General features: G+C 39.3%; 1 protein-coding gene across 1 annotated transcript; it reads left to right on the forward strand.

Annotated features, from left to right (window-relative positions):
* The first annotated feature begins 797 nt into the window (after positions 1 to 797).
* THAP12 (THAP domain containing 12) lies at positions 798 to 26,612 on the forward strand. Its single transcript, XM_077776312.1, has 5 exons — positions 798 to 913; positions 13,715 to 13,835; positions 17,634 to 17,741; positions 22,203 to 22,239; positions 23,726 to 26,612. The coding sequence occupies exons 1-5, from the start codon at positions 822 to 824 to the stop codon at positions 25,657 to 25,659; spliced, it is 2,292 nt and encodes a 763-aa protein (XP_077632438.1). The 5' UTR covers positions 798 to 821; the 3' UTR covers positions 25,660 to 26,612.
* The last annotated feature ends 807 nt before the right edge of the window (positions 26,613 to 27,419 follow it).

Here is a 27,419-nt window from a genome sequence, read left to right on the forward strand (position 1 = left end):
CTGCAGCCCTGGAGAGCTTCCCTGGGCTCCTCAAGTTTCACTCTCTAGCCTTCTCTACCAGGCCTGGTGCCTGGGGCAAATGATGGACCTGAGGGGAGAGAGCATGGGGTTGATGATCCTGCTCTCTCCTGGAGGAATCCTGGGAGGTGGGAAAGAGGTGCTTCCTTCAGTGCAGGTCTGTTAGGTACCCTCTGCTGAGGCCTCTCCTCCTAGTTCCCTAGCCTGGGAATGTTGTCCCCTGACCCTGGGCCCATGGGTGGCAGTAAAACCCTGTGCCAGAGTCCACAACCTTCCTTCAAAGAACTGTCCTCCCTGAATCCACTTTTGTGTGCAGCCTCCTGGCTGCGACAACCCTCTGATATGAGTCAGGGACAGTGAGTGCTACAGAGGCTTAAGATGTGACGACGCACAGGCCAGGTCTGCAGAACAAGTCCCTTGGAATGCTGCTGCCAATTCTGATGACTATCAGGACTTTTAGATGCCTTTGGAGAGGCCAGCGAGAGCAGGCTTTCTGGAGCCTTCCTGGCCATCTGCGTTCTGGCTGGTTGGAAACCACGAAGAACAAAGGTTGGTGGTAACTGATCCCTTTCCTGAGTGCAATTTGTGCTGGTTTTGGCCCAGAGCTGAGAGCAGAGGATAAACTTGTCCACGTCCTGTAGGCGGGAGCCCCCTAGGGTTTCTGGGGGCCCAAGGCTGAAGTGATTTGAGAGTCCCTTTAAGAATCAGAATACAAAATCCCCTCCCCAGCCCCAACCGGACGGGTGGGTGGGCTGCCCTGAAGAGGCAGGGAGGGGAGGGCTGGGCAGGCTGTCTTGTGGGTGATGATGCCGAACTTCTGCGCTGCCCCCAACTGCACAAGGAAGAGCACGCAGTCGGACCTGGCCTTCTTCAGGTTCCCGCGGGATCCTGCCAGGTAAGCGGCGGCCGCGGAGCCCGCAGCCCGGGGCCCACCTCCGCGGTGTGCACTGCCAACCGCCGGCTCCGGGGCTGCGTGGGGAGTGGGCCACGGTCGTGGACCCCCACCTCGGTCCGAGGTGGGGAACGGGCCTGGAGCAGCCGGCCGGGGGGCGCCCGGGGACCTCGGAGCACGTGCGCCAGCGGGGGCTCGGCGCCGAGGGCACCACCCGGAACGAAGAGGCGCCTGGGGCGGCGCGCAGGCGGGATGAGCCGGGTTCTCGCCCCCGTCAGCTTGCGGGGTGACCTCGGGCAGGTCCCTTTCCTCTCTAGGCTTTAGTTGCCTCAGCTGTCAAAAGAGGGACTTGGATTCTATGGTTGTAGTCACCCCCCGAGGCCCTTCCCTCTTCGTGCCATTATCCCTGGGACAGTGTTTTCTTTTTAGAGTCCGGTCACCTTCTTTGATCTGTTCAAGTCACGATTACTTCCTCCATCGGATGTGTTCGTGGTTCAAATTCTGGCTCTAACCGTTACTCATTGTCTCACTGGGTTAATAATGGGGATAACGGAGGGCAGGGTTGGGGGGGGATACGCCTGTGGTCTTGGGAATTGGTATTGAAACGCCTTCCTTGAGTTAACCCACACGCTCCGACTTCTCATTAAAGAGTGGTGGAGTTGGGACTGTGAAAGTCGAAGAATTTTCCTTGGCCTCTCTTGTTGATTCGTTCATTTCAAACCAGTACTTAACTATGTGCCGAGCACTGGTGTTAGGTGCTGGAAATTCAGATGTGAATGAGGCAGTGTCGCTCCCTGCAGAAAGCTTCGCAGTCTGTTAAGGAGACAGGTACAGAAGGCGGCGATTATAATATAGTGCCCTATTTATTAGTTCCACAAATATTTATTGAAGGCCTACTATGTGCTAGGCATTCCTCTGGGAGTATACAGATGAACAAATCAAAGTCCCTGCTTTCATGACGTTTACATTCTAGCAGGAAAATAGACAAATAAATATGTAAATACAGTACGTTATATGGTGATAAATACTATGGAGAAAAGGCAAAAGTTGGGGGGTTGGAGAAATGAGCAGGGGAAACACATTGCTATTTTAAATACAGTGATCAAAGGAGATCTCACTAAGAAGGTGAATTTGAGCAAAGATCAGAAGTAGGTGAACAGGCCAAACCATGGAGGTATCTAGCGAAAGAGCATTCGAGTCTGTGGAAACGGTAAATGGAAAGTCAGGGCATGCATGTTACAGGTACAGCCGGAAGTCCTTGGACAGTACTGGTTTAAGGAAGGAGGGAGCGGGGGAAAATGAGATCAGAAAATTGTATGTGTTTGTATAGTAGGGGCAAATTGTGTAGGACATTGTAGGCCATATGAAGCAATACGGCATTTATTCTGAGACAGGAAGTCATCTGAGGGTTTAGAGCAGACAGACTATACTTTAAACAGGATGGCTGGCTACTTGTTAAATAGGCTGTAGGGAAGCAAAGGTGAGAGCAGGAAGACCAGCTGAAGGCAACTGCAGTAATCCAGGTTAGTGGAGGAGGAGGTGCTAAACTGTTGCATTTGATACATGTTGAAGGTGAAGCCAGCAGGATTTGTTAAATGGTTTAGATGTAGGATGTAAGAGAAAAAGGGAAGTCAAGAATGACTCCCTTTTCTAACCTGAGCATTTACTGAGCTGTGGAAGACTGGGAGGAGCAGCTTTGGTGGAGGCATATTAAAAGTTGGTTTGGGACATGTGAAGTTTGAGAAACTTGATTGATATGCAGGAATAGATGTTTTTCTTCATACTGTATCCAGAAATGAACTCAAAATGGCTCATATTCAGATCAGTAACCTAAATATTTAAGAGCTAAAACCATAAAAAGATAGTCTGGAATTTAGAGACTTTCAGACTAGAGATTGTAAATATGGGTTGTTCCGAGTTTATAGAGGGTATTTAAACCCATGCTATGGGGTAAGTAAAGGAGTAGGTCTGACGATTTGAGCCTTGGGGCATTCCTGGTACTTAAAATTCAGGGAGGTGAGGAAGAACTACCTCAAAGGAGTGAGGAATAGCTGTTGGGTTTTATGGGAACAGAGAAGAGGAGCATCTGAATCTGACTGGGCCTTACCCCATTAAATATTATCTTCCTTTTACCCAAATTTTAGCCCAAGGGCATTCCTGAGAGTATATTTCATTTGCATACTGAGGGCACCTCTAGTTGTTTCTGGACCATAGATCATGTGTATCCATATACTGTAGAGAATGCTCTTTTCATTACACTCCTTACAGGGGAGTATGGCCTATAGGGGTGTACAGTCTCAAATTTGGAGTTTTTAGATCTAGTGCTGTCGTCCCCTTTGAGAATCTAACTGTAGTTGAGAAACGATGTAGGCACAGTTTTGCATTCCACTATCAAGGTGTTCATGGACCCTTGAGGGGCCTTGTGCATTCCTGGCAGGTGGGTCCTTGTTGCAACCCCTCCAGTGACTGTTCTTTGTGAAGGGACGCTTAGAGATGTTGTACAGCTTTGGCCCTTTTTTCTTCCTTGTATTGAGTGAGAAATATGCCTCCCTATAATTTATGCTTTGGAGATCCTAGTTTTGTTCCCAGGGTCACATTGAGCAGCTCTCTGCCTTTTTCTGTGTCAGAGCCCTTTAAATATTTCAAGACCAAATTATGAACTTCTCTTAACTCTTTTAAACACCTTAATGAGATATAATTCACATACCATCCACTTAAAATGTATGTTAAATGCACTCTTAATATACATTATACATTTTAATGTACATTATATTATTCAGTATATATTACATTGTTAACTTTTATAGATTTGATAAAATACGTAACGTAAAATTTGCCATTTTAACCATTTTAAGCGTATAATTCAGTGACATTAATTACATTCACAATGTTGTGCAATTACTATTAATTTCCAAAGCTTTTTCATTACTCCAGGCAAAAACTGTAACCATTAAGCAATAACTCCTTTCCTCCCCTGGCACCCTATTCGCCCCATTTTGAGTCTCCATGAATTTTTTTAAAAAATTTTTTGGTAATGTTTATTTATTTTTGAGAGAGAGAGAGAGAACATGAGCAGGGGATGGTCTGAGAGAGAGAACAAGACACAGAATCAGAAGCAGGCTTCAGGCTCTGAGCCGTCAGCACAGAGCCCTATGTGGGGCTTGAACCCACTGAGACCATGACCTGAGCTGAGGTCGTAGGCTTAACCGACTGAGCCACCCAGGCGCCCCCAGTCTCCATGAATTTGTGTGTTTTGTGTATTTCATGTAAATGGAATCATATAAGTGTTCTTTATATCTGGCTTATTTTAGTTAACATAATGTCATCAAGATCCTAACTTTTTATCCAAACCAAGTCTTTCCATACTAAGGATTTCAAATTCTTCTGTATTTGACAGTTTCTTCTTTACTGTGCCCAGAGTTCATTATAATAAAGAAATGTTTTTCAGAGGTGTGTATTAAGTTACTAACAGTATTTTTAGGGATATTATTTATAATTAGGTTTTTTTTCTGTAAATGAGCCATAGGGAAGGTTGATAAAAGGTGACATTGCCAGACTGTCTATTCTTAAAAAGTAATTTGTTAAATAACAGTAAAGAGAAATATATTTAATGCTAGTAAATAGTACATTTCCCATTTATTATTTTTGTCATTTTGTTATTTTTTATTATTATATTTTAAAGATTTTGTTTTAAGTAGTCTCTACACCTGACATGGGGTTCGAACTCAAAACCCTGAGATCAAGAGTCACATGCTCGACTGACTGACCAAGCCAGGTGCCCCATTTTTCATTTGTTATAAATTCCATGGACACTTTTATAAACAGCTATTTGAAGTAATTTAAAATTCAAAAGTGTAGTCAATAGGGGCGCCTGGGTGGCTTAGTCAGTTAAGCGTCCGACTTTCGCTTAGGTTATGATCTCGCGGTTCGTGGGTTCGAGCCCCGCGTCGGGCTCTGTGCTGACTGCCAGCTCAGAGCCTGGAGCCTGTTTCAGAGTCTGTATCTCCCTCTCTCTCTGACCCTCCCCTGCTCACGCTGTCTCTCTCTCCTAGAAATAAATAAAAATATTTAAAAAAAAGTGTAGTTAATAAAGGGGGCACAATGTGGAATATCAAAGTACCTTTTATTGGTTTAGAAACAGTGGCATTAATGTGCTTTTTATTTTTTTATTTTAATTTTAGTGTGTTTTAATAGTTGACACACAATGTTAAACATTAGTTTCAGGTGTACTACCTAGTGATTCAACAAGTCTATGCATTATGCTGCTCTCCCCACAACTATAGCTACCATCTGTCACCCTGCAGTGCTGTTAGAATACTATTGACTATATTTCCTGTGCTGTACCTTTTATCCTCATTACTTATTTATTCATTTTGCTTTTTAACTATAAAATAATTGAATCAACTCACCTTAGGGAGGTAGTATGGAGATCATAGATCATTTAAAATTAAACTTAAAATTTATTTATCAAAAACTTTTTTTTAATGTTTAATTATTTTGAGAGAGAGACAGCATGAGCAGAGGAAGGACAGAGAGGGAGACACAGAATCCAAAACAGGCTGCAGGTTCTGAGCTGTCAGCACAGAGCCCAGTACAGGGCTCAAACCCATGAACTGCGAGGTCATGACCTGAGCCGAAATCGGATGCTTAATTGACTGAGCCACCCAGGCTCTCCTAAAGTTAAAATTAAAAAAAAAAAACAACAAACCTGCCTAAATCTGGTTTGCCCTGGGATGGCTTAACTAATGCCAAGGCTTGGCAGGAACCTGGGGGCAACTCATAGTGGAGCTCATCTCCAGACTAGGTGAAGGTACAAGTAGAGCTAATGAATTGCTTCTGTTACAGTGAGCTGAGCAATTGAAGCCCTCTTTTTCTTTCTTAGGCAATTCACTCTAACTCACCCCTAAGGTGATGAGGTCTTCTAAGTTATTTTTTTTGGCAATTTAATCAAAGTTAATAGTTGATATACTCTGCCTTGTAACAATGTAAAACAGTGATTTGTTTTTTGGGTACTCTTGAAGACCCTTTCAAGGAGTCCACAAAGTAAACACTGTTTCATAACAACACTGATGTAATTTGCCGTTTTCATGCTCATTCTTTAGGGAGTGTACAGTAGGGTTTGTGAGGGGCTACATAACATAGTAATGTCATTGCTCAGTGAGTTGTATGTTGTATTTTCTAAGTATGATTATATAAATGCCAGTGTTTGTAGACCTTTTCTTGGACATGAGTGAGATAAACCTGCCATTTGAAGGGAAACAATTGACGTTCAAGCAGAAGTTAGAATTTTGGAAAATTTATATGCACCACTTTGAGCTTGACAGCTGTCTAAAACTTTTCTAATGAGATCAGGGGTGACATTGATAAATGTGACTTTTAAAATAAATTGTGTAATGGTGATTTACATAACTCACTGAACTGGTATTTTCCAAATTGACCAATTTGTGATTTTACAAAGACATGCACAGATAAAAGTTCTATTCAAAGTGTAAGATGCACCAAGATGGATTTCAATGTAATAGAGTAACAAAGCTCATTGGTCTGGTTTCAGATTCCACATTGCAACTCACCTTTAAGAAACCACTACTTGTGGAGTTTTGATGTAGTGTCAAAGAACATCCACAGTAATATGGGTAAGGGAGGAACATTTTGATTACCTTTTTTGCCTGCATAGCAGTGTGAGGCCAGATTTTCTTCAGATACTTCAACCAGAACCACATGTGACAACAGATTAAGCTAGACATTAAGATTTGCAGAGATGGAAAATAATGCTCTTCTTTTCGCTAAATGTTTTTTTGTTTTGGAAAATGCAGTTCTTTTTCTTCTTCTTTTTTTAAAGTTTATTTATTTATTTTAAGAGAAAGCGTGAGGAGGGGTGGGGGAGAGAGAACCCCAAGCAGGCTCTGTGCTGTGCTGAGTAGAGCCTGATGCGTGGCTTGAACTTAAGAACCACAAGATCATGACATGAGCTGAAACCAAGTGTTGGCCACTCAACCGACTAAGGCCCCCAGGTGCCCCAAAACTTTTTAAATTTTAATGAAACAGCTAACTAGTGTTCCTTGAAATATGTTTTTGGAAATGCGTTAAGGAGACTATCAAAGGGAAAAATAAAAAAAACAACAAAAAGGCTGAATAGTACTGAAAGGGTGATTAAGATGAGGCTGGAAAGTGACCATTGTATTTGGCAGGGTGGAAGTCATTCATAATCCTGAGCAGTTTCAGTGGAAAAGGGATAAAGCAGAAGCCTCCTTGGAATTGGATGAGGAAAGAATGTGATATAAGAAAGTGGATACAGTGAAAATGGGCTCTAGTTTTGCTGTGTAGAGGATCCAGGTTAAGGGAATTATTTAGATGGGAGATACTAGGATGTGTTTATACTCATAATAGTATAGTAGGATAAATACAGGATGTTGAGAGACCATGTATAGAGAAGAAGAGGAGTCTTCTCTATTTGTGTTTGTATACATACTCATCCACATATATATACATACCTGAATCAGACAGTTTCCTTCAAGAAAAGATGTTTAAGCTAGAATCCTAAGGCTGATCTTTGCATAGGCTTTCCTTACCCAGGGAAGTGAGAAAAGACAATAGGATACTAGGGTGAATAAACAGCATGGGGAACAACCCTAGGATAGAAGTAATCACAGTGCATTCATGGAACTGAAGTAAGGCATGTAAGGGGGCCAGAGTAGAAGAGTGGTTTGATATGAAGATTGGAAGGTAGACAAGGTCCAGATTGTTCAGGGTCTTATGACAGGTGAGGAATTGTTTCTTTACCCTAAGAGTCAGGAGAAGCCACTAAAGGATCTTAAGTGGGAAAGACATTCTGAAATTGGATCTGTAAAACATTTACTCTGCAGGGGCACCTGGGGCTCAGTTGGTTAAGTGTCTGACTTTTTTTTTTTTTTAATGTTTCTTATTTATTTTTGAGAGAGAGCGCGAGAGCAAGCGAGCAGGGGAGGGGCAGAGAGAGGAAGACACAGAATCCGAAGCAGGTTCCAGGCTCTGAGCTGTCAATACAGAGCCTGACACAGGGCTTGAACCCACAAACCATGAAATCATGACCTCAGCAGAAGTCAGATGCTTAACTGATTGAGCCACCCTGGCGCCCCAAGTGTCTAACTCTTGATTTCAGCTCAGGTCATGATCTCACCATTTATGAATTCAAACCCCACATCTGGCTCTGTGCTGACAGTGTGGAGCATGCTTGGGATTCTCTCTCCCTCCCTCTGTCTCTGCCCCTCTCCCACTCATGCTCTGTCTCAAAATAAATAAACTTAAAAAAAAAAAACACCCCAAATCTTTAAAACATTTACTGTCAGCATGGAGAAGGGGTTAGGTAGAGAAAGGCAAAAGACCAGTTTGGAAGTTAGATGGATTTGGAAGTCACTCCACCTTCTAAGGAAAAAGACTAGAGTCTGGAGTACACGGCACAGAACAATGAAAGGGAGATCTACGGAAGGGGAGACAGTGGTAAATTTGAGAGATGATTATACATGTGTATATGTAAAAAAAATTGTAGTCACAAAAAACTTTAATAACTTAATTGGTGTAAAACATATATACATGACACAGATGGTCACCAAATCATAAGTGTATGGCTTGTTNTGGAAGGGGAGACAGTGGTAAATTTGAGAGATGATTATACATGTGCCTAAAAGCATCCAAGAGTGTGTGTGTGTATACATAAACATATTCATGTACATACATGTGTATATGTAAAAAAAAATTGTAGTCACAAAAAACTTTAATAACTTAATTGGTGTAAAACATATATACATGACACAGATGGTCACCAAATCATAAGTGTATGGCTTGTTGGATTTTCAGAGTGACATGTCCATGAAACCTTTGCCCAAATTAAAAAATATATATATATTACTAGTATCCCAAATTCCCTCTACTCTGAGGCCCCCTCAGTCATTATCCCACTCTCCCTAGTCAGAGTCACTGTCTGACTCGACACAATTAGATTAGTTGGTTACTAAGAATAAGGGACAGGGGCGCCTGGGTAGCTCAGTCGGTTGAGCATCTGACTTTGGCTCAGGTCATGATCTCACGGTTCGTGGGTTTGGGCCCTGCGTCGGGCTCCGTGCTGACATCTAGCTCAGAGCCTGGAGCCTGCTTCAGATTCTGTGTCTCCCTCTCTCTCTGACCTTCCCCTGCTCATGCTGTCTCTCTCTCTCTCAGAAATAAATAAAACATTAAAAAAAAAAAAGAATAGGGGACAGAGTGAAGCAATCTTTTATCGATATATGACATATGTAGAAAAGAGTTCAATTTTAGTAGACTGGAGCTTGATGAATTTTTTTAATGCTTATTTAAAAAATTTTTTTAAATGTTTTATTTATTTCTGTGAGAGAGAGAGAGCATGAGCAGGGGAGGGTCAGAGAGAGAGAGGGAGATACAGAATCTGAAACAGGCTCCAGGCTCTGAGCTAGCTGTCAGCACAGAGCCCAACGCGGGGCTCAGACCCACGAACCATGAGATCATGACCTGAGCCAAAGTCGGACACTTAGCTGACTGAGCCACCCAGGCGCCCCCATGTTTATTTATTTTTGAGAGAGAGGGAGACAGAGGATCCCAAGCAGGTTCTGCACTAACAGTGCAGCCCTGATATGGGGCTCAGAGTCACGAACTATGAGATCATGACCTGAGTTGAAATCAGTATTTCTTGATTAGCTTAACCAACTGAGCCACCCAGGCCCCCCAGAATTTGATGAACTTTTATAACATGAATACCCAGGTAATGTTTGAGATATAGAACATGTTTCTACCCAGAGAAGCCCATGGAGATCGAGTGCCTAAAGTGTTTATTGGCATCTGGTCACATAGACATGCTCTGCCTAGCATATACTAAAATTCTAGATTCCCAGAAGGAAGGCCGATGTTCAGTATGAATCATACTGTTGCACAGCCTAAGCACGATGAGCCACCTTATCAGTTAGGGAAAGTTTATGTCAGTGTAGGGAACTACTTGTTAGCCACATTTCCAGGCATGAACCAAAAGGCCATTCTTAACAGTCAGGCCTTTATGAGGATAGCAGTCTTGGGCCTGCTACATTAGCTTTTTCCCTCCATAATCACCATAGGTGAGTTTTGCCTATTCTTAATTTTTTAAGTTTATTTATTTAAAGTAATCTCTATACCCAACATGGGACTCAGACTCAAAAGAGTCACATGTTCTTCCAACTGAGCCAGCCAGGCACCCCAAGTTTTGTTTATTCTTGAACTTCGTATAAAAGGAATCACAGCATGTACTCTTGGCTTATTTTGCTCAACATATTATGTTTGAGATCTAGCTAGTTCATTCATTCTCATTGTTAAGTAGTATACCACAGTTTATGCTCTTTACTGTTGACAGAGTTTTTTCACTTATCAATATTTGGTATTATCTCTTTTGCACTACAGTCATTCTTGCAGGTATGTGGTAATATTTTTGTTAATGGTTTTTTTTTTTTTAATATTTTTATTTATTTCTAGGAGAGAGAGAGAGGGAGAGAGACAGTGTGAGCAGGGGAGGGTCAGAGAGAGAGGGAGTCACAGACTGAAACAGGCTCCAGGCTCTGAGCTGGCAGTCAGCACAGAGCCCGATGCGGGGCTCGAACCCACGAACCGCGAGATCATGACCTAAGCGAAAGTCGGACGCTTAACCGACTAAGCCACCCAGGCACCCCTGTTAATGGTTTTTATTAGTATTTCCCTGATGAGATGGGGCCCTTTTTTTCCCATGAACATTTTTTCATGTGCCATCTGGATAACCAATTTTTAAAAAATATTTGTTTATTTTGAGAGAGAGGGAGGGAGGGAGGAAGGAGCGGAAAGAGAGGGAAACAGAATCTTAGGCAGGCATCGCGCTGTCAGCTCAGAGCCTGATACAGGACTTGAACCCATGAACTGTGAGATCACAACCTGAGCCAAAATCCAGAGTCCGTCATTTGAGCAACTGAGCCACCCAGGCACCCCCATCTGGATAACCTTTTTATTGTAAGTTACTTGTCCGAGTCTCTTGCCCACTTTTATATTGGGTTGTCAGATTTATTTGCAGGAGTTCTAAAGACATGTTGGATAGGAGTCTATTGTTGGATATATGTATTGCAGATACCTTCTTCCATTTTGTAGGTTGCCATTTCACTCTTAAATGGCTTCTTTTAATGAAAAGTTATTAACTTTAAAGAAGACAAATTAGGGATGCCTAGGTGGCTCAGTCGGTTAAGTGTCTGACTCTGGCTCAGGTCATAATCTCACTGTTAATGAGTTTGAGCACCGCATCGGGCTCTGTGCTGACAGCTTGGAGCCTGGAGCCTACCTCGGATTCTGTGTCTCCCTCTCTTTGCCCCTCCCTTGCTTGTGCTCTCTCTCTCTCTCAAAAATAAATAAATAAACACTAAAAAATAATAAAATAGCCAAATTAATTCATCTTCATGCTTTCCGTTGCCGCCTTTAAATTATCTTTGTGCCAAGGTAATGGAGATAGTCTCCTGTGTTATCTTTTAGAAGCTTGTTTTACTTTCCCTAGTTAGATCTGCAGTCTAATTGGTATTTATTTTTGTGTATATGATGTAGAAGTAGGGGTCAGATTAATTCTTTTTCATATGGTTATTGAATTTACTCAGCACTATTACATTTTTTTTAAAGTTTATTTTGAGAGAGAGAGAGAGGAAGAGGAAGAGAGAGAATCCCAAGCAGGCTCTGTGTTGTCAGCATGAAGCCCGATGTGGGGCTGGATCTCACAAACTGAAATCATGATCTCAGTCGAAATCATGAGTTGGACACTTAACTGAAAAACTTTTGTCTTCACTGCTGTGCAGTGCTACCTTTGTCTTAAATGGCGGTAGCTCTCCATTTTGTTTCCTTGTTTTAACCTTGTACCAATACCACACTGTCTTACTAATAAAGCTTTATAGTAAGTCTTAATATCTGATACTGTCTGTCTCACAATTATCTTAACTATTCTTGGTCCTTTGAATTTCTGTATAAAAAGTTTTAGAATTGTCATTTCTCTTTCTCTCTCCCTTCCCCCCGCCCCCCACGCACAAAAGAACTTGTTGGTTGAATCATTATTGAATTGAATCAGTAAATCTATTTACTGAGCATTGATATTTTAGAATTCAATGTACTAATCCATGAATTTATCATTTATTTAAGTTATTTTAAAAAAATCTTTTCCGTTAGGGGTACGTAGGTATTTCAGTCGCTCAAGCGTCCCACTTTTTGGTTTTGGCTTGGTCATGATCTCATGGTTCATGAGTTAGAGCCCTGAGTCAGGCTCTGCACTGATAGCTCAGAGCCTGCTTGGGATTCTCTCTCTCTTTCTCTCTCTCTCTCTTTCTCTCTCTCCTGTCTCCCCCACCCCACTCGTGCCCATTCTCTCTTTCTCAAATGAATAAACTTAAAAAAATTGTTTTTTCAGTTAGAGGTCTTGCACATCTTTCACTAGATTTACTTCTTGGTGTTTGATATGGAAGACATAGATGTAGTTAACTGGGCTTTCTGCCCAGTCTATTCTTGTTTGAATCTGAGTGCTTGTGGTATAGGAAAGATGTCTCCACTTAGTTCAGAGATCATACAGACAACAGTATTCTGTATGGAAGGTCTTCAGAGATGTAGGAATTAAAAAATAGCTGTAACAGTATGGCAAATTATTTTATAGTAAGACAGTTTTTATACTAAATATTTGGATGTTGAAAGATAAAAGTTTATGAAATAATATTGCACAGCTGTGTAAAAATATGGTTAAAATATGGACATCTTAGGCATCATTACTGTGTAGTAATACTTGGTTGAATGAAATGCTATACTATGTAGGTGTGGTTTTATTTTCAGTTAGATAATCAACATTTTACCATGGTTTTACATATTGAGAATGGAAGGAATTAAATGTCAGGGTGTGTGTATGTGTGGAGATGTGATTATAAAATGATTGTGTTCAGATTTGTGACTATTTGTGACAGAAGTTTTATCCCTAGAAACTGGAGGAATAAAGGAAAGAAAAATCTAGTAACCTTTAGCAAATTACTTCACATGTCTGTGCCTTCATTTCTTCATCTGTGTAAGGGGGGTAATGTACCCCTTTTGGAAAGGACATAAAACAGTGCCTGGCTCATACTAAGTGCTTAGTATGCATCATCGTTGTTGTTTGTTTTTCTGCAGATATCTGAGTACCAAGAGGGCGTGAACTTGGTCTTGGTCACTATCTTCAGCACCTTCTGTGTACTAGATTGTGTAGGAACAATCCCTGCAGTCTTGGAGCTTACAATCTAGTCTGTACATATTGTAGATAATAAATTATATTCATAATATGGCAAATGAACACAGGCGTCATGCTCCTCCTGCAAGAAACTCTAATTATTTATAGAACATCTATTTACCGATTGTTTGCAATGACATTGTTGTTTCATATCCTTATTTTAGTTGAAATCCTGAGGGAGTGTTAGGCTGTTGATTTCATGTTTGTACAACTTTTTGCTTGAACCACTGATAATTGATTTCCTCTCTGATGCTAGGATGTCCTGAGAATTGAAAGACTCAGGTTTAAGTTCTTGTTTTACTGCTGATTTTGTACATGACTCTAAGCAAGTTATTTCTTAACCTTGTCTATAATTGAATGTATTAAGTGATTTCTAAGATTTCTTCCAGCTCTCGTTTTGTTATCAGTCGACTTCTCCAAATTACATTATATTCTGCAGGTAGAGGAGAGCAGGAATCCATTGTCCATAATAGTTATTTGCCTTATAAATGAATACTAAAATTTAAATTGTGAGCTCATATTTCATAATTGTATTTTGGTTTTATTTATAGATGCCAGAAGTGGGTGGAGAATTGTAGGAGAGCAGACTTAGAAGATAAAACACCTGATCAACTAAATAAACATTATCGATTATGTGCCAAACACTTTGAGACCTCTATGATCTGTAGAACTGTAAGTAATAGAAGGGATTGAGTTTTTTTGTTTTCTCTCTTTCTCATTCACTCAGTATCTGGTTGGAAATATAAATCTTTATCCATTAACGTTGGAATGAACCCTTACATCCCACCACTTTTTTAAAAAGATGAACACAGATTTGGAGCTGAGTAGTATCTGTTTTGTTCTTAAAAACCTGGTATTTTTTTTAACCCCTCTGTTTCTGATGCCCCATTCCTACTCAACAGAAGGTTGCCCTTTTATTTTTTTCTTCTTTTAAAAAAAACTTTTTTTAATGTTTTTTAATTTATTCCTGAGAGAGAGAGACAGCGTGAGCAGGGGAGGGTCAGAGAGAGAGGGAGACACAGAATCTGAAGCAGGCTCCAGGCTCTAAGCTAGCTGTCAGTACAGAGCCTGATGTGGGGCTTGAACCCACGAACCGTGAGATCATGACCTGAATTGAAGTCGGATGCTTAACCAACTGAGCCACCGAGGCGCCCCAGAAGGTTGCCCTTTTACATTTCTTATGCAGCCTTCAGAAAATTTCTTTTTTTTTAAGTTTTTTAAAGAAAAATTTATATGATTATAAAAGTGTTTAAGGTAAAAGTTTGTGTTTTTATTTGGAGCAGCTTTTCCAGAGCTTTTTTTATGAGTGAAATCTGCATCAAGAAATGGAGCTCTTTGTTTTCAGGTACTGTTAGAACCAACCCTTAATTTTTATGTGCAAGTTACAACAAGAAGCAAATTGTATAATTAATGTGAAAATAATTTCTTTCAATAATTTGCAATTTCATATCAAACTTGGATCTCTCAGCCTTACTTCTGTTAACTGTGTGAATTTGGCCAAGTCACTTTCCCTTTCTGGGTCCCGAATTCTAATAAGGAGATTAAATTGGATAATTTCTGAAATCTCAGATTTTTAACCCTCTGTGATTCTATTATTGCTATAACTTATAAGAGACACAAGTAGGGCAGATTTGATTGAAATGAAGCAGATTTGAAACACTTTAAAAACTAGTTAGGGAGACACTTTTGTTAAATAATCTCTTGTTTAGGTATAACTAATGTATCATCTCAGATATTAGGATAGACATAAACTTGATTTGAAGATACACTATATATTGTTATGCAGCAATTTATTTTGATATTTTTTTCAGATACATTTTGCAGAGGCATCAGAAAACTAAAGAATGATTGGGTTATTTTATTTCTCAAAATTAATTGAAGCAGATACTTGTGAAGTCATTGGGAGGTGAGCCAATTCCGGTTCAACAGTTTAATCACAAATATTTGAGGGATATTTTTGCCTTGTTTTGTTAAGAGGGTAATAATGATCAACCAAAATAAGAGATTTTATATGTTTAAAAGGCAAACTACTTTTATGTTCTTGACATTAAGTGAAAATATCCCAAATTATTTTAAATACACAAGCCATATGCATTTTTATTTTAGTAATAAATATGGTGTCTTAATTACATAATTCCAATAAGATTGATGTGAGAAATGTAAAATTATAGTTCACTCGTATTCTTGTTTAGTCAGAGCATAGGACAGAAAGATGAGCTATTTTTGCTTTTTAAATTTACACAAGATTCTTAAATCTTGAATATATTAATGTAAATGCGAGAAAATGTTCTTTCTGCACATGGTATCTATATCTAAATGTTTGAGAGTTTTGACTTCATTAGTTTGGCATTGAAGGTCTCCTCAGTAAACATTCATGGCTAGTTCAACCGAAACCAAATACTGTCCTTGATACTAGAGTAAGATCACTGCTTTATGCTCCAACCTTAATTCAGCAGTTGAAGATTAGATATTGATACTGAGTTAAAACTATCATGTACATAAATTGAATATAGCTCTTTTTGGCATGTGTACTTAACAAATAAATATTTCTAAAAAGTAACATGTTTTTAAAATCATGTTCTGCTTTTTGGTCTGTAATTTGCTTTATAGCAAATTGATGTGAATTTAAGAACTTCATTAGGAGTAATTTAACCCTCCTCCTTATTTAATAATTGGTAAGATATCAAGAGTTGACTGTGTATGTTTGTGTTTGTTGTGACATGTTTGCTAAGTGGGAAAGTTGAGATGTTTGGGGTATAGCATAGTTTTTGCTCCCTTCAGTGATTGTGTTGCTCATCAGTCTGATTCAGACTTCCTAATAGACTCAGGATAATTGGTCCAGCACTAGAAGCTGAGTGGCATTAAAAAATAGATTTTCTTTATGTTTTCCAGAAGGCATAGGCATTGATCTAGAAAATGAATCTGAATAGAAATACTTCCCAAATGTGTTTAACAATTCTTTAAATAAAACTTGAGATACTGTGTTCCCTTTAGTTATTATGTTTTTTCTTCTTATTATCCTAATCTTCCTTCCCTGGTTGAAAAAATATAGATAGGAGTTGTTATTTTTGTTTGGCATATACTTTAAACATGCTTTAGTAGTCAGCTTTGAAATACTTGCTGCTCCCAAGAAAGCTTTTTATTTTTTTAATTTTTCTTAAAGTTTATTTTGAGAGAGAGAGGTGAGGAGGGGATGGGAGAAGGCAGGGAGAGAGAGAATCAATTCCAAGCAGGCTCTGCACTGTCAGCTCAGAGCCCGACCCAAGACTCGGACTCATGAACTGTGAGATCATGACCTGAGCCGAAATCAAGAGTTGGATACTTAACCGACTAAGCCACCCAGGTGCCCCCAAGAAAGCTTTGTAAAAAGAAGAGTGTTTTGTCTTTATCAGTGTAGATCTGTGAGTAAATTAAAAGGCACTGTTTCATTGACTAGCTAGGGTGAACATATGCAGTTATTCATCTATTACTCTTCCTGTTAATAAAATTCTTGTCCCTATCTGACCTCTGGGTTGGCTGCTGAAGACTGTCAACATCTAAGTACGCATCTAGCTTCTAGCCAGGTTGGATTAGGTTAACAGGAATTAGGATAGAGAATGGTCATCCTTCAATAATAAGAACATTAGAGTTAGAAATTTAGAAATACCTAGTTTAGTGTTTGCAAAAATTTGATTGTGTATATCATGGTGTGAGTGAATTCAAGTCGCACATGAATCAGTTTTTATTTTAGGAGTTTCACAATATGTGTTAAAAATATAGCTCATCAAAATCATTTTATAGTTTTTATTGCCTGAGACAATGGTAACTTAAAAAGTGAGTGGATTATGTAAGAGTGCAGATGGTGGTATGCAAGTGTTATCATTGGTATATGAATAATTTGAATTTGGGAAATATGGTCTAGTTCAACACTAGAAATTTATTCGGAAGAGAAAACTGAGGTCCAAAAAGGGAAAGTATTTGGCCAGGATCTCACAGTGAGTAACTGGTAGAGTTTGGACTCGTTCCTAGGTCTCCTGGGTCCCAGTCCATCATACCTTGATACTTCTCAGTAATAGTAGTGAAAGTAGATAGAACCACGGGGAAAGTAGGGAATAATTATTAAGAACATACAAAGGATAGATTGAGAAACTCGTGCCTGCTGTAGATTTGGTGGGCTCATGGAAGAGCAGAACAGATGAAGTAGCTGAGAGGATGAATTAGAAATATATATGCAGAATGCAAATATATTTTGTCTTTTTATGCTTACCGTGAACCCTGTTCCTTAATTTAAAATAGTAAGATTGCCAGAAGGGCAAATGCAAAAAGAGTTAGAAATAATAGCTGATCTGGACTGACATCATCCTTCTGCAAGTCTCTACACTTTAGAGCTGGAGTTGAAGGAGTACTGGGGAAGTCATTAACATAGCATTTTCTTTATGTATAATACATTCTTAAGGACTGTTTCTGAATTAACACATTTTTCTTTTTCAGAGTCCTTATAGGACAGTTCTTCGAGATAATGCAATACCAACAATATTTGATCTTACCAGTCATTTGAACAATCCACATAGTAGACACAGAAAACGAATAAAAGAATTGGTATGTCAATGTGCTTTTGGCTTTCCTACCCCCCCATAATAGTGGGAAATCAAAATATAGATGCATTTATGTTAAAATTGAACCCAAGTTATACTTTATTTCCAAAGGTAACATCGGAAATAAATGCTGTGGTTATCATTGAAGAAGCATGGATATAAGATGATTAGTATTTAAATTGGAAAGTCTTTCTCAAATTGAGCCAGTTGATACTCATTGATTTGGGCTAAGGTGTGCTGTTCATTAGAAAGGCCACTAGCACATTCCTGGGAACAAAACAGAACACTGCTTTTTCTTTTGTAGTGAGGAAAATGGAACTGAGGGATATTTCCAGAATTCAGCACAAAGGGATAAAGAAGGGGAAAGTATGAAAGTTAAGACATGGGTACTTTTACCTAGAGATAATGGTTCTGTCACTATTAAGACCTGAGAGGGTTAGAGAAAGCTTTTAAGTCCCTGTATATGGCATCATTTATGCATGTTTTCATGTTCCTTTGATACCCTTTAGTGCTAACAATTGAAACCTACCAGTTTTTTGTTGACATTTGGTGAACAAATTAAATTACTCAGGACTCCTCAGTCCATGACTTTCTGCCACCATTGCCACCAGCAAGACCCTTATTTTGTTTCTTATTTTTCCTCTATTATTTTCTTCTATTGCCATTCCCATTTTCTCCCCCTCCTTTTGGTACCCATGTTAGTGTATTTAATATTTATCATTTCAGTCCACCTACTGTGTGCTTTTTCAAGACAACATTTATCTCATTTTCCTCATTTTTTCTTTGTTTACCTTTCATACTTAGATCTTTGATCCATTTGGGGTTCGTATGTATGGTGTTCAGTAGAGATCTAATTTTATTTTTCTCCTTATAGAGGACCAGTTTTCTCAACATGGTCTGTTAATCTGTCCTTTCCTTCACTGGTGTGAGGTTCTACCCCTGTCATATAGCAGGATTCCAAATATGCAAAGCTGTTTCTGGCAGCTCTGTTCTCTTTATTGGAGAATGTGTTTGTTTACATATGTACCACTATTTACAACAGTACCACATATGTATTCCATTTATTACCATGGCTTTGTAATTTATCTTACTTTCAAATATAGTGGTTTCTTAGCTCTTCTTTTTCAAAAATTGTCTTAGCTACTTGTGGACCTTTATTTCTCCATATGAATTTGAGAATTCTTTTGTCAAGTTCTCCTAGAAATTGCATTGGGTTTTCAACATAAATGCTTTGGATTGACGTTGTTACAATATTAATTAGTCCCATCCATAAACAGAAGAAAATAGCCTTCAAGTAGCAGCAGTCATTGACCAGACTAAGTACTAGTTCTTTGAAAACACTATTTACATACTTTAAGGAGTGCAGAAAGTCAAAAATTTGAAAAAAAATTCGGGGTTTTGCTGCAGCTTTTTAAAAGAGGAAAATGTGTACACTCCTTAAATTACTGCCTAAATACATTATTATTTTTGGTGGTATAGATTATATATTCTGGATGAGATTGTTTCCAGCAGTTTTGAAGACCCTTTTTGGTTAATTCCTACCAGTCTATGGAGTTTTCTGTGAAGGTGACTTTATCATCTTCAAATAAGGACAAATTTGCTTCCTCTAATCCTCATAATTTTAATTTTTTCTGTTGCCTGTGTCATTGTTTAGTCAGGATCCCTAGAAGTGCTGTGTTGAACAGTCCCAGTAATGTCACAGATGGTATGCTTGCCTTGTTGCATTAAGTGTGATGTTGTTGATACTGTGAGATAGGGTTTTTGTTTTGTTTTGTTTTGTTAGAGAGTGTGTGTGAATGCAGGACAAGGGCAGAGAGAGAATCTTAAGCAGTCTCTCTGCTCATCGCACAACCCAACATAGAGCTCAATCCCATGACCTGAGCCAAAATCAAGAGTCTGACACTCAACCAGCTGAGCCGCCCAGGTGCCCCTGATATTGCCAGATAGTTTTTATCAAGTTAAGGAAATTCCTTTCATTCCCTTTTGGTCCTCGTATTCAGAATTTTTTTCAAAACTTGTTGAACTTACCAAAAGCTTTAACTTCATCTACTGAGTTCACAGTTTTTTTTAATGCAGTGAATAACTGATAGAGTTTCTGATTTGAACCATCTTTGCATTCCTGTGATGAACCCTAATTGATGGCAGTATATCTCTCTTCATTTGTTTGATTTAGTTGGTTAATACTTTATTTAGGATTTTGCATTTATAAGTGTTGTCCTGTAATTTTTTTTTTTATGTACTCCTCTTACCAGTTACGATATAGAGGTTCTGTTATTATAAAACTAGTTGGATAGCTTCCTTTCCGCTCAGATTTTCTGGAAAACCTTGTATAAGGTATATACTCTCTGCCCTTGAAAGTTAAACCATAAAACCATCAGAATGCTTGGGGTGGGTGAGGGAATATTTTGTTTGCCATTTTGATTTATTTATTGGTTTTCTCTTGTATTGCATTTGTTTTTAAGAATTTATGAACTGCATATAGGATTTTGGAGTGCTTGTGTTTTTCTCATCCTATGATTATTTTTAAAAAATTTTTTATAATGTTTATTTTTGAGAGAGAGAGGGAGGGAGAGAGAACAAGTGGGGAAGGGGCAGAGAGAGGGAGACAGGGAATCCAAAACAGGCTCCAGGCTCTGAGCTGTCAGCACAGAGCCTGACGGGATGCTCGAACCCATAACTATAAGATCATGACCTGAGCCGAAGTCGGACACCCAACTGACTGAGCCACCTAAGTGCCCCTATCCTAAGATTATTTTAATAGTCTTTCCAAAGAAATCGTAGTGTTATCAATGATTGTTGCATTATGAGGTGTTTGGTTACGTCTTGATTTGAGAGATTTATTTTTTGGCTCTTTTTCTGGCTTCTTGAATGTTTAGCTCATATTTATATGTATTCACAGTTGTAAATGTCTAAGTGTGTTTTAGCTGTATTCCATAATTATAGGCAAGTATTGCTTTCATTGATTAGCCAGGAGTGTTTTGTAAATTCCCCCATTCCTTTAAGTTAACATAGGGTTATTTTTGTTTTTAGTTTCCAGGCATGGGTTTATTTTTTAAAACTATTTTGTAGTATTAAGTTAGTAATGCATAGAGGATATTTGTAGTCTGTGTGATATTGATTCTTTCTAGTTTTTGCATTTGTTATTGCTATTGAAGTCTGATGCTAGCCTGATTCTTGTTACTTTTTAGATAATCTGCTTTTCTCCCTCAAAGTCTTTAGTATTTTTTACTTATATTTGACATTTTAAATTTTGCTAAACTGTGTCTAGCTGGTTTTTTAAGTTTTCCAGACTGACATCTTTAAGTTCTGAGAAATCCTCAGTTTTTTTTTCTTCATACATTTATTTCCCTCTCTTTATCTGTTTTTCTGGGATGTCTCATAGATGAACGCTGGCACCACAGTAATCTTCCAGTCAGCTTTCTTCTTAGTACTATGTACCAGGAGTGAGAGCTCAGCCACTTCCCATCCTCTGGCTACCATTTCCCTCTATTCTGCCCCTTGGAAACCTCAAATACCTTAATGCAGACATACTGTTACAGCTCTGCCATCCTTGTAACTGTAGATCCTGGGATAAGGAGGGAATGTTCTAGACTGGCTAGCTTGCTGACGTTTCTTATCATCAGTATCGTGTTTCCATGCTGCCCAGCAGGTACCCTTCTAACTCCAGCTGCCACTGGTAGTGCTGCTTTCCTGCTCTGGACTAGTAATAGGGTGGGTTGTGGTTTAAGTATCCCAGTGGGTTAGAGGGAGAGAAAAGGACACAACTGGAAAGTTCTTGCTCCGTCTAACCCTGATGTGCTACTTGGCCCTCTATGCTGTGTGCAACCGTTTCTCTTCTACGCTGGCACTGTGGTACTTTCCGCTTCCCAGGGAATTCTTACAGCTTTTGTGTTAGCTTCTGGGATCCAGCAACTCTCTCTTACATGGCATCCCCCAGGAATAGATGGGAGGGGACATGATTTGTGACCCTTTGGATTTGATGCTAAGTGCCATCCTATACTTTCATGCCTTTTATTAGCTAGCAAACACTTGTAACCCAAAGTTATGATGATTTAGGTATTCTTTCTCCTCTAGTATTTTTTTTTAAGTTTATTTATTTATTTTGAAAAAGAGAGAAAAGGAGGCGAGCAGGAAGAGAGAGGGGGAAAGAGAGAGAATCCGTGCTGGCAGCACAGAGCTGACACACGAACCAGGAGAGCATGACTTGAGCCAAAATCAAGAGTAGGATGCTTAACAGAGTGAACCACCCAGGTGTCCCGTCTTCTCTAGTATTCTATTATGAGCTTAGAATCCTTAGCAAATTATTATTCTGGTTTTTCTGTCCTCTCTATGTTTGAAGAATGTATTCATTATAAGGAATTGAATTTGAGCCCCCAAATGCTTTTTACTTACGAGTCTACAGTGATGTGCTAGAGTTCAGTTTTCTTAAAGGTGTTTTTTCTTTTTCTTTTTTCTTGTCACTTAGAGTGAAGATGAAATCAGGACACTGAAACAGAAAAAAAGTAAGTGATAGTGTTAATGACTCAACTTCTGAATGCCTTTTAAAAAGGCCTTGACCTGGTAAGGACAAATAAATATGTTTTATGTCCAAAACCTACTGTGAGAATGATGTCAGAGTGTGGTAGGCATTTTCCTGTGGTCTGGAATTGTCTGTGAGACAGAAATCTTAGTTTAGTTTCGTGATTGAGTGCTACCGTGCCGTGTACTTGGTCTTCTCCCCACCGGTGCTATGCTCTTGGGGTGTGATAGGGTGGCAGGCACACAGTGTCCCTGTGAGGGAAGGAAAGGCAGCAGTAAGGACAAGAGCAGAATCTTTGTCCACCCAACGTGTGATGCAAAATAGGTTCTTGATAAATGTTTAAGGACGAAGTGCTTTGGGGACACTTAGCCTAGTAGAGAATAGGAGTCGCAATAGCCTTTCTGCAGGTACTGATGCCCGACTTGTGTCACCAAAGGATGAGGACTAGATGTTTTTGTTTTTGTCTGTTATTACTATTCTTCTTCCTTCTCTGTCTCCTCCTCGTGCTGTGCTATTATTAATATTATTTTTATTAACATAACTCTTTATGTTAAGTGTTTCTTTGAATTGCTTTACTTGGTTCATTTAATTCTCACAGTAGTCCTGAGGGAGTCTGGCAAAGGAGGCGTATCCTGTGCAGAAGTAGAGTAGCTTGAAACAGGGTGCCTGATTTGGGGAATTGTACTCATTTTGTTGTTGGAGCTTCTAATATCCGATGATGGTTAGAAAATGAACCTAGAGGGGATCACAGGGTCTAGGACTTGCAAGGTTGTGTATATGACTGTGGGCAGGACACTACCTCAGAGCCTCAGTTTTTCAATCCACATACAAAGAGATTAGGCTAATACTTCTGGTAGTCTAATATTAGTCCTAAAAATTGCATCAATATACCTTATGTTATATTGGCGTGTATAACTCTCATCTCCCACATTAAAGTGTAGCTTAATGATTTCATAGGAATTGCATTAGCATGGACCTTGGAGCCAGACAGGTTTGGATTTGAATTTCACCTTTTAACTACATCTGTAACCTGGGGCAATTATTTACTTTCCTTGTTTGTCAGATGGGATTGATAGCACCTGCCTATAGAGGGAATCATGTGATACATATAAAATGCCAACACATAAAATGCTTCAATACAGATTTGTTCTCTTCCTCTTCTTCCTGAGGGCACGGACTGTTACTGGTCTGGATGAGTTTTCTGTGTTGTGCCTTGTTAAGTTTATAAGAAATCATTCCTCTCTTACAACATTTAAGTGTAGGATTAAAATCTCTGTACGCAGTTTTTGTCTCCACTAGAGTGTGTTTTATTTTAACCTCTGTATCCTACTCTGTGGTCCAGTAGGTACCTTGTGAATGTTGAATGGATGGATGAGTTCCTGAATTTAAATATTCAACCAATCACAAACATAATTTGTTTGGATGGTTCCTCATGAGGCTGTTTATAAAATTGATTCTTTATTTTCCAGTTGATGAGCCTTCTGAACAGGAACAAAAACATAAGGAAGTAAACAACAGCAATGCTCAGAACCCCAGTGCAGAAGAAGGGGGTGAAGAACAGGATGAAGACATTTTACCTTTAACCCTTGAAGAGAAAGAAAACAAAGAATACTTAAAATCTCTATTTGAGATTTTGATTCTTATGGGAAAACAAAACATCCCTCTGGATGGCCATGAAACTGATGGGCTCCCAGAGGGTCTCTTCACTCCTGATAACTTTCAAGCACTGCTGGAGTGCCGGATAAATTCTGGCGAGGAGGTTCTGAGAAAGCGCTTTGAGACAACAGCAGTCAACACCTTGTTCTGCTCAAAAGCACAGCAGAAGCAGATGCTGGAGATCTGTGAGAGTTGCATCCGGGAGGAAACCCTCAGGGAAGTGAGAGACTCCCACTTCTTTTCCATCATCACTGATGACGTCGTGGACATAGCGGGGGAAGAGCACTTGCCTGTGTTGGTGAGGTTTGTTGATGAGTCTCATAACCTGAGAGAGGAATTTGTGGGCTTCTTGCCTTATGAAGCCGATGCAGAAATTTTGGCTGTGAAATTTCATACCACGATAACTGAGAAGTGGGGATTGAACATGGAGTATTGTCGTGGCCAGGCTTACATTGTGTCCAGTGGGTTTTCTTCCAAAATGAAAGTTGTTGCTTCTAGGCTTTTAGAGAAATATCCCCAAGCTGTCTACACACTTTGCTCTTCCTGTGCCTTAAATATGTGGTTGGCAAAATCTGTGCCTGTTGTGGGAGTATCTGTTGCATTAGGAACAATTGAGGAAGTCTGTTCCTTCTTCCATCGATCTCCACAACTGCTCTTAGAGCTTGACAATGTCATTTCTGTCCTCTTTCAGAACAATGAGGAAAAGGGTAAAGAACTCAAGGACATTTGCCATTCTCAGTGGACAGGCAGGCATGATGCTTTCGAAATTTTAGTGGACCTCCTACAAGCACTTGTTTTATGTTTAGATGGGATAAATAGTGACACAAATGTTAGATGGAATAACTATATAGCCGGTCGAGCGTTTGGACTGTGTAGCGCAGTAACAGATTTTGATTTCATTGTTACCATTGTTGTTCTTAAAAATGTTCTCTCTTTTACAAGAGCCTTTGGGAAAAATCTCCAGGGGCAAACCTCTGATGTCTTCTTTGCAGCCAGTAGCTTGACCGCAGTGCTGCATTCACTAAATGAAGTGATGGAAAATATTGAAGTTTATCACGAGTTTTGGTTTGAAGAAGCCACAAATTTGGCAACTAAACTTGATATTCAGCTGAAACTCCCTGGGAAGTTCCGCAGAGCCCAGCAAGGTAACCTGGAATCTCAGCTAACCTCTGAGAGTTACTATAAAGAAACTCTAAGTGTCCCAACAGTGGAACACATTATTCAGGAACTGAAAGATATATTCTCAGAACAGCATCTCAGAGCTCTTAAGTGCTTATCTCTGGTACCCTCTGTCATGGGACAGCTCAAGTTTAATACATCGGAGGAGCACCATGCTGACATGTACAGGAGCGATTTACCCAATCCTGACACGCTTTCGGCTGAGCTGCATTGTTGGAGAATCAAGTGGAAACACAGAGGGAAAGATATAGAGCTTCCGTCCACCATTTATGAAGCCCTGCATCTGCCAGACATCAAGTTTTTTCCTAATGTTTATGCATTGCTGAAAGTCCTATGTATTCTTCCTGTGATGAAGGTCGAGAATGAACGCTATGAAAATGGGCGAAAGCGTCTCAAAGCATACCTGAGGAACACTTTGACAGACCAAAGGTCAAGTAATTTGGCTTTGCTTAACATAAATTTTGATATAAAACATGATCTGGATTTAATGGTGGACACCTATATCAAACTCTATACGACTAAGTCAGAGCTTCCTACAGATAACTCAGAAACCATTGAAAATACCTAGAAGACGTTTAAAGTAGGCTTTCTCTTATGTTTGATATTTGGAAAAATTCTGTTAAGAAATTTGGAAACATCTTCCGGAAAAGCTGTCAGGTGTATGTAGGCCACTTAATCACTGAATATCTTGACCTGTCGACCTCTTCATTGAGTACATTAGCCATTGATAATCTGCCTATTTAAATGGCCCCTGTTTGAACTCTTATGCTTTGGAGACCTAACAGTTCTTTCAGAAGATAGCATTGAAAGTGCCATATTACATTTCGGTGGGATCTCTGCTACTGGCACTTTGGAATTGTTGTAGTTAAGTCATTTTAGAAATAACATCATCACTGGATCCAATTGTCGGGTATTGAGTTATCAGTTCTTAGAAGAAATAGATTTTGAAGAGGTGTGGGGGAAAGGAATACATTTTATAAAATGTTACAGTGAAGCTCATGAGTGACCTGTAGTGTTAAATATGTTAAAAATCTGTAATGGACAGTTAATGGGAGTTACCAGACAGCTAGAGAGAGAGAATGGAAAAATGTGAGCTTGCCAAGCAAGGATTTCAGCATAGATTTTGTCTTTATCAAATGAACTTAAAGGAACAAGTTACAGTTACAGTTTGAATGGGTGAGCCTGCCATTGTGGTCCACGTTGGGTTGTTGCTGTTTACATTCCTTTGTTGAGCCTACATCTTCATAAGATTTTCAGCAGGTATTTGTTGAACACCTCTGTTTCATGGTCAAGACAGGATCAGAGGCCATGGATACTGACAACTGATTTGTCTGTTTTCCTCTGTCTTTTTCCATGACTGTATCTACTGCCTCGTCTTGATTTATAAACACAACCTGGAAAACCTACAAAAATAAGTGTTTTGTGGTTTATCTAGGAATAATACAGAAAATATTACTGTTATTTTTGGTGAAGAAAATCAATTTTGTATAGTTTATTTCAACCTAAATAAAATGTGAATTTTGTTTAAAGTTCAGGTACTTTTTTTTTTTTGGTGGGGAGAAAACAGATTCTTGTGGTAATTTGCTTTTTCAAAAATAATCACCTTCACAACTGAAGAAGGTAGGTTTTTTGTTTTTGGGGGAGGTGGTATATGGTTTACTACTTGGGGTATATAAAAGATACCTTAATAAATTACTGAATAATAAGGTTTATCTAACTGATGTTTTTTAATATTATATGCTGTATGACCCTATTATAAATTTTCAGGGTTTGTGTAATTGTTGATGGCTAAAATGTAAACACATGAATATAATTGCAGACATGTCATTGGATTATGTTGGGATACTTTAGTGTTATTTGAGTTTCAGAAAACAGAATAGGGTGCATTTACAGAGTGCAGTCTTAATGATAGCTGGGAGTGCATTTCTCTGTCATTGACAAGTCTGGCAGATATGTCAAAGCAGGACACATTACTCATGCAGGTTATAGAAAAGATAAACAGAGTTTATCTCTATAGCCAGAGCTCTAAGAGGTGCCCGTCTTTGGCAGAGAGAATTGATCAGGTTCCTGATGGCAGGATGACAATGAAGGAGACAGAGCCAGCCTTCTAATACCTGCTTATCATCCTTAGGATATTTAAGAGTGGTGTGACCTTGGTAGATTTTTTAACCTAGGTATGTTTCCTCAGCTGTAAAAACCACACTTGTGGGGCACCTGGCTGGCTCAGTCGAAAGAACATGCAACTCTTGATCTTGGGCTTGGGCTTGTGAGTTCAAGCCCCACTTTGGGAATAGAGATTACTTAAGTAAAGAAAAACTTAAAAAATGA

This window comes from Crocuta crocuta, unplaced genomic scaffold (genome assembly GCF_008692635.1).
Source record: "Crocuta crocuta isolate KB4526 unplaced genomic scaffold, BGI_CrCroc_1.0 scaffold271, whole genome shotgun sequence".
Lineage (NCBI taxonomy): Eukaryota > Metazoa > Chordata > Mammalia > Carnivora > Hyaenidae > Crocuta > Crocuta crocuta.

What these genes read in the sequence shown, in the direction of transcription:
- THAP12 (XM_077776312.1), top strand. Translation starts at nt 822, where the DNA reads ATGATGCCGAACTTCTGCGCTGCCCCCAACTGCACAAGGAAGAGCACG. An exon ending in CCTCTATGATCTGTAGAACT is followed by an intron (nt 13,836 to 17,633) that starts GTAAGTAATAGA and finishes TTTCTTTTTCAG; the next exon opens with AGTCCTTATAGGACAGTTCT. An exon ending in GAAAACGAATAAAAGAATTG is followed by an intron (nt 17,742 to 22,202) that starts GTATGTCAATGT and finishes CTTGTCACTTAG; the next exon opens with AGTGAAGATGAAATCAGGAC.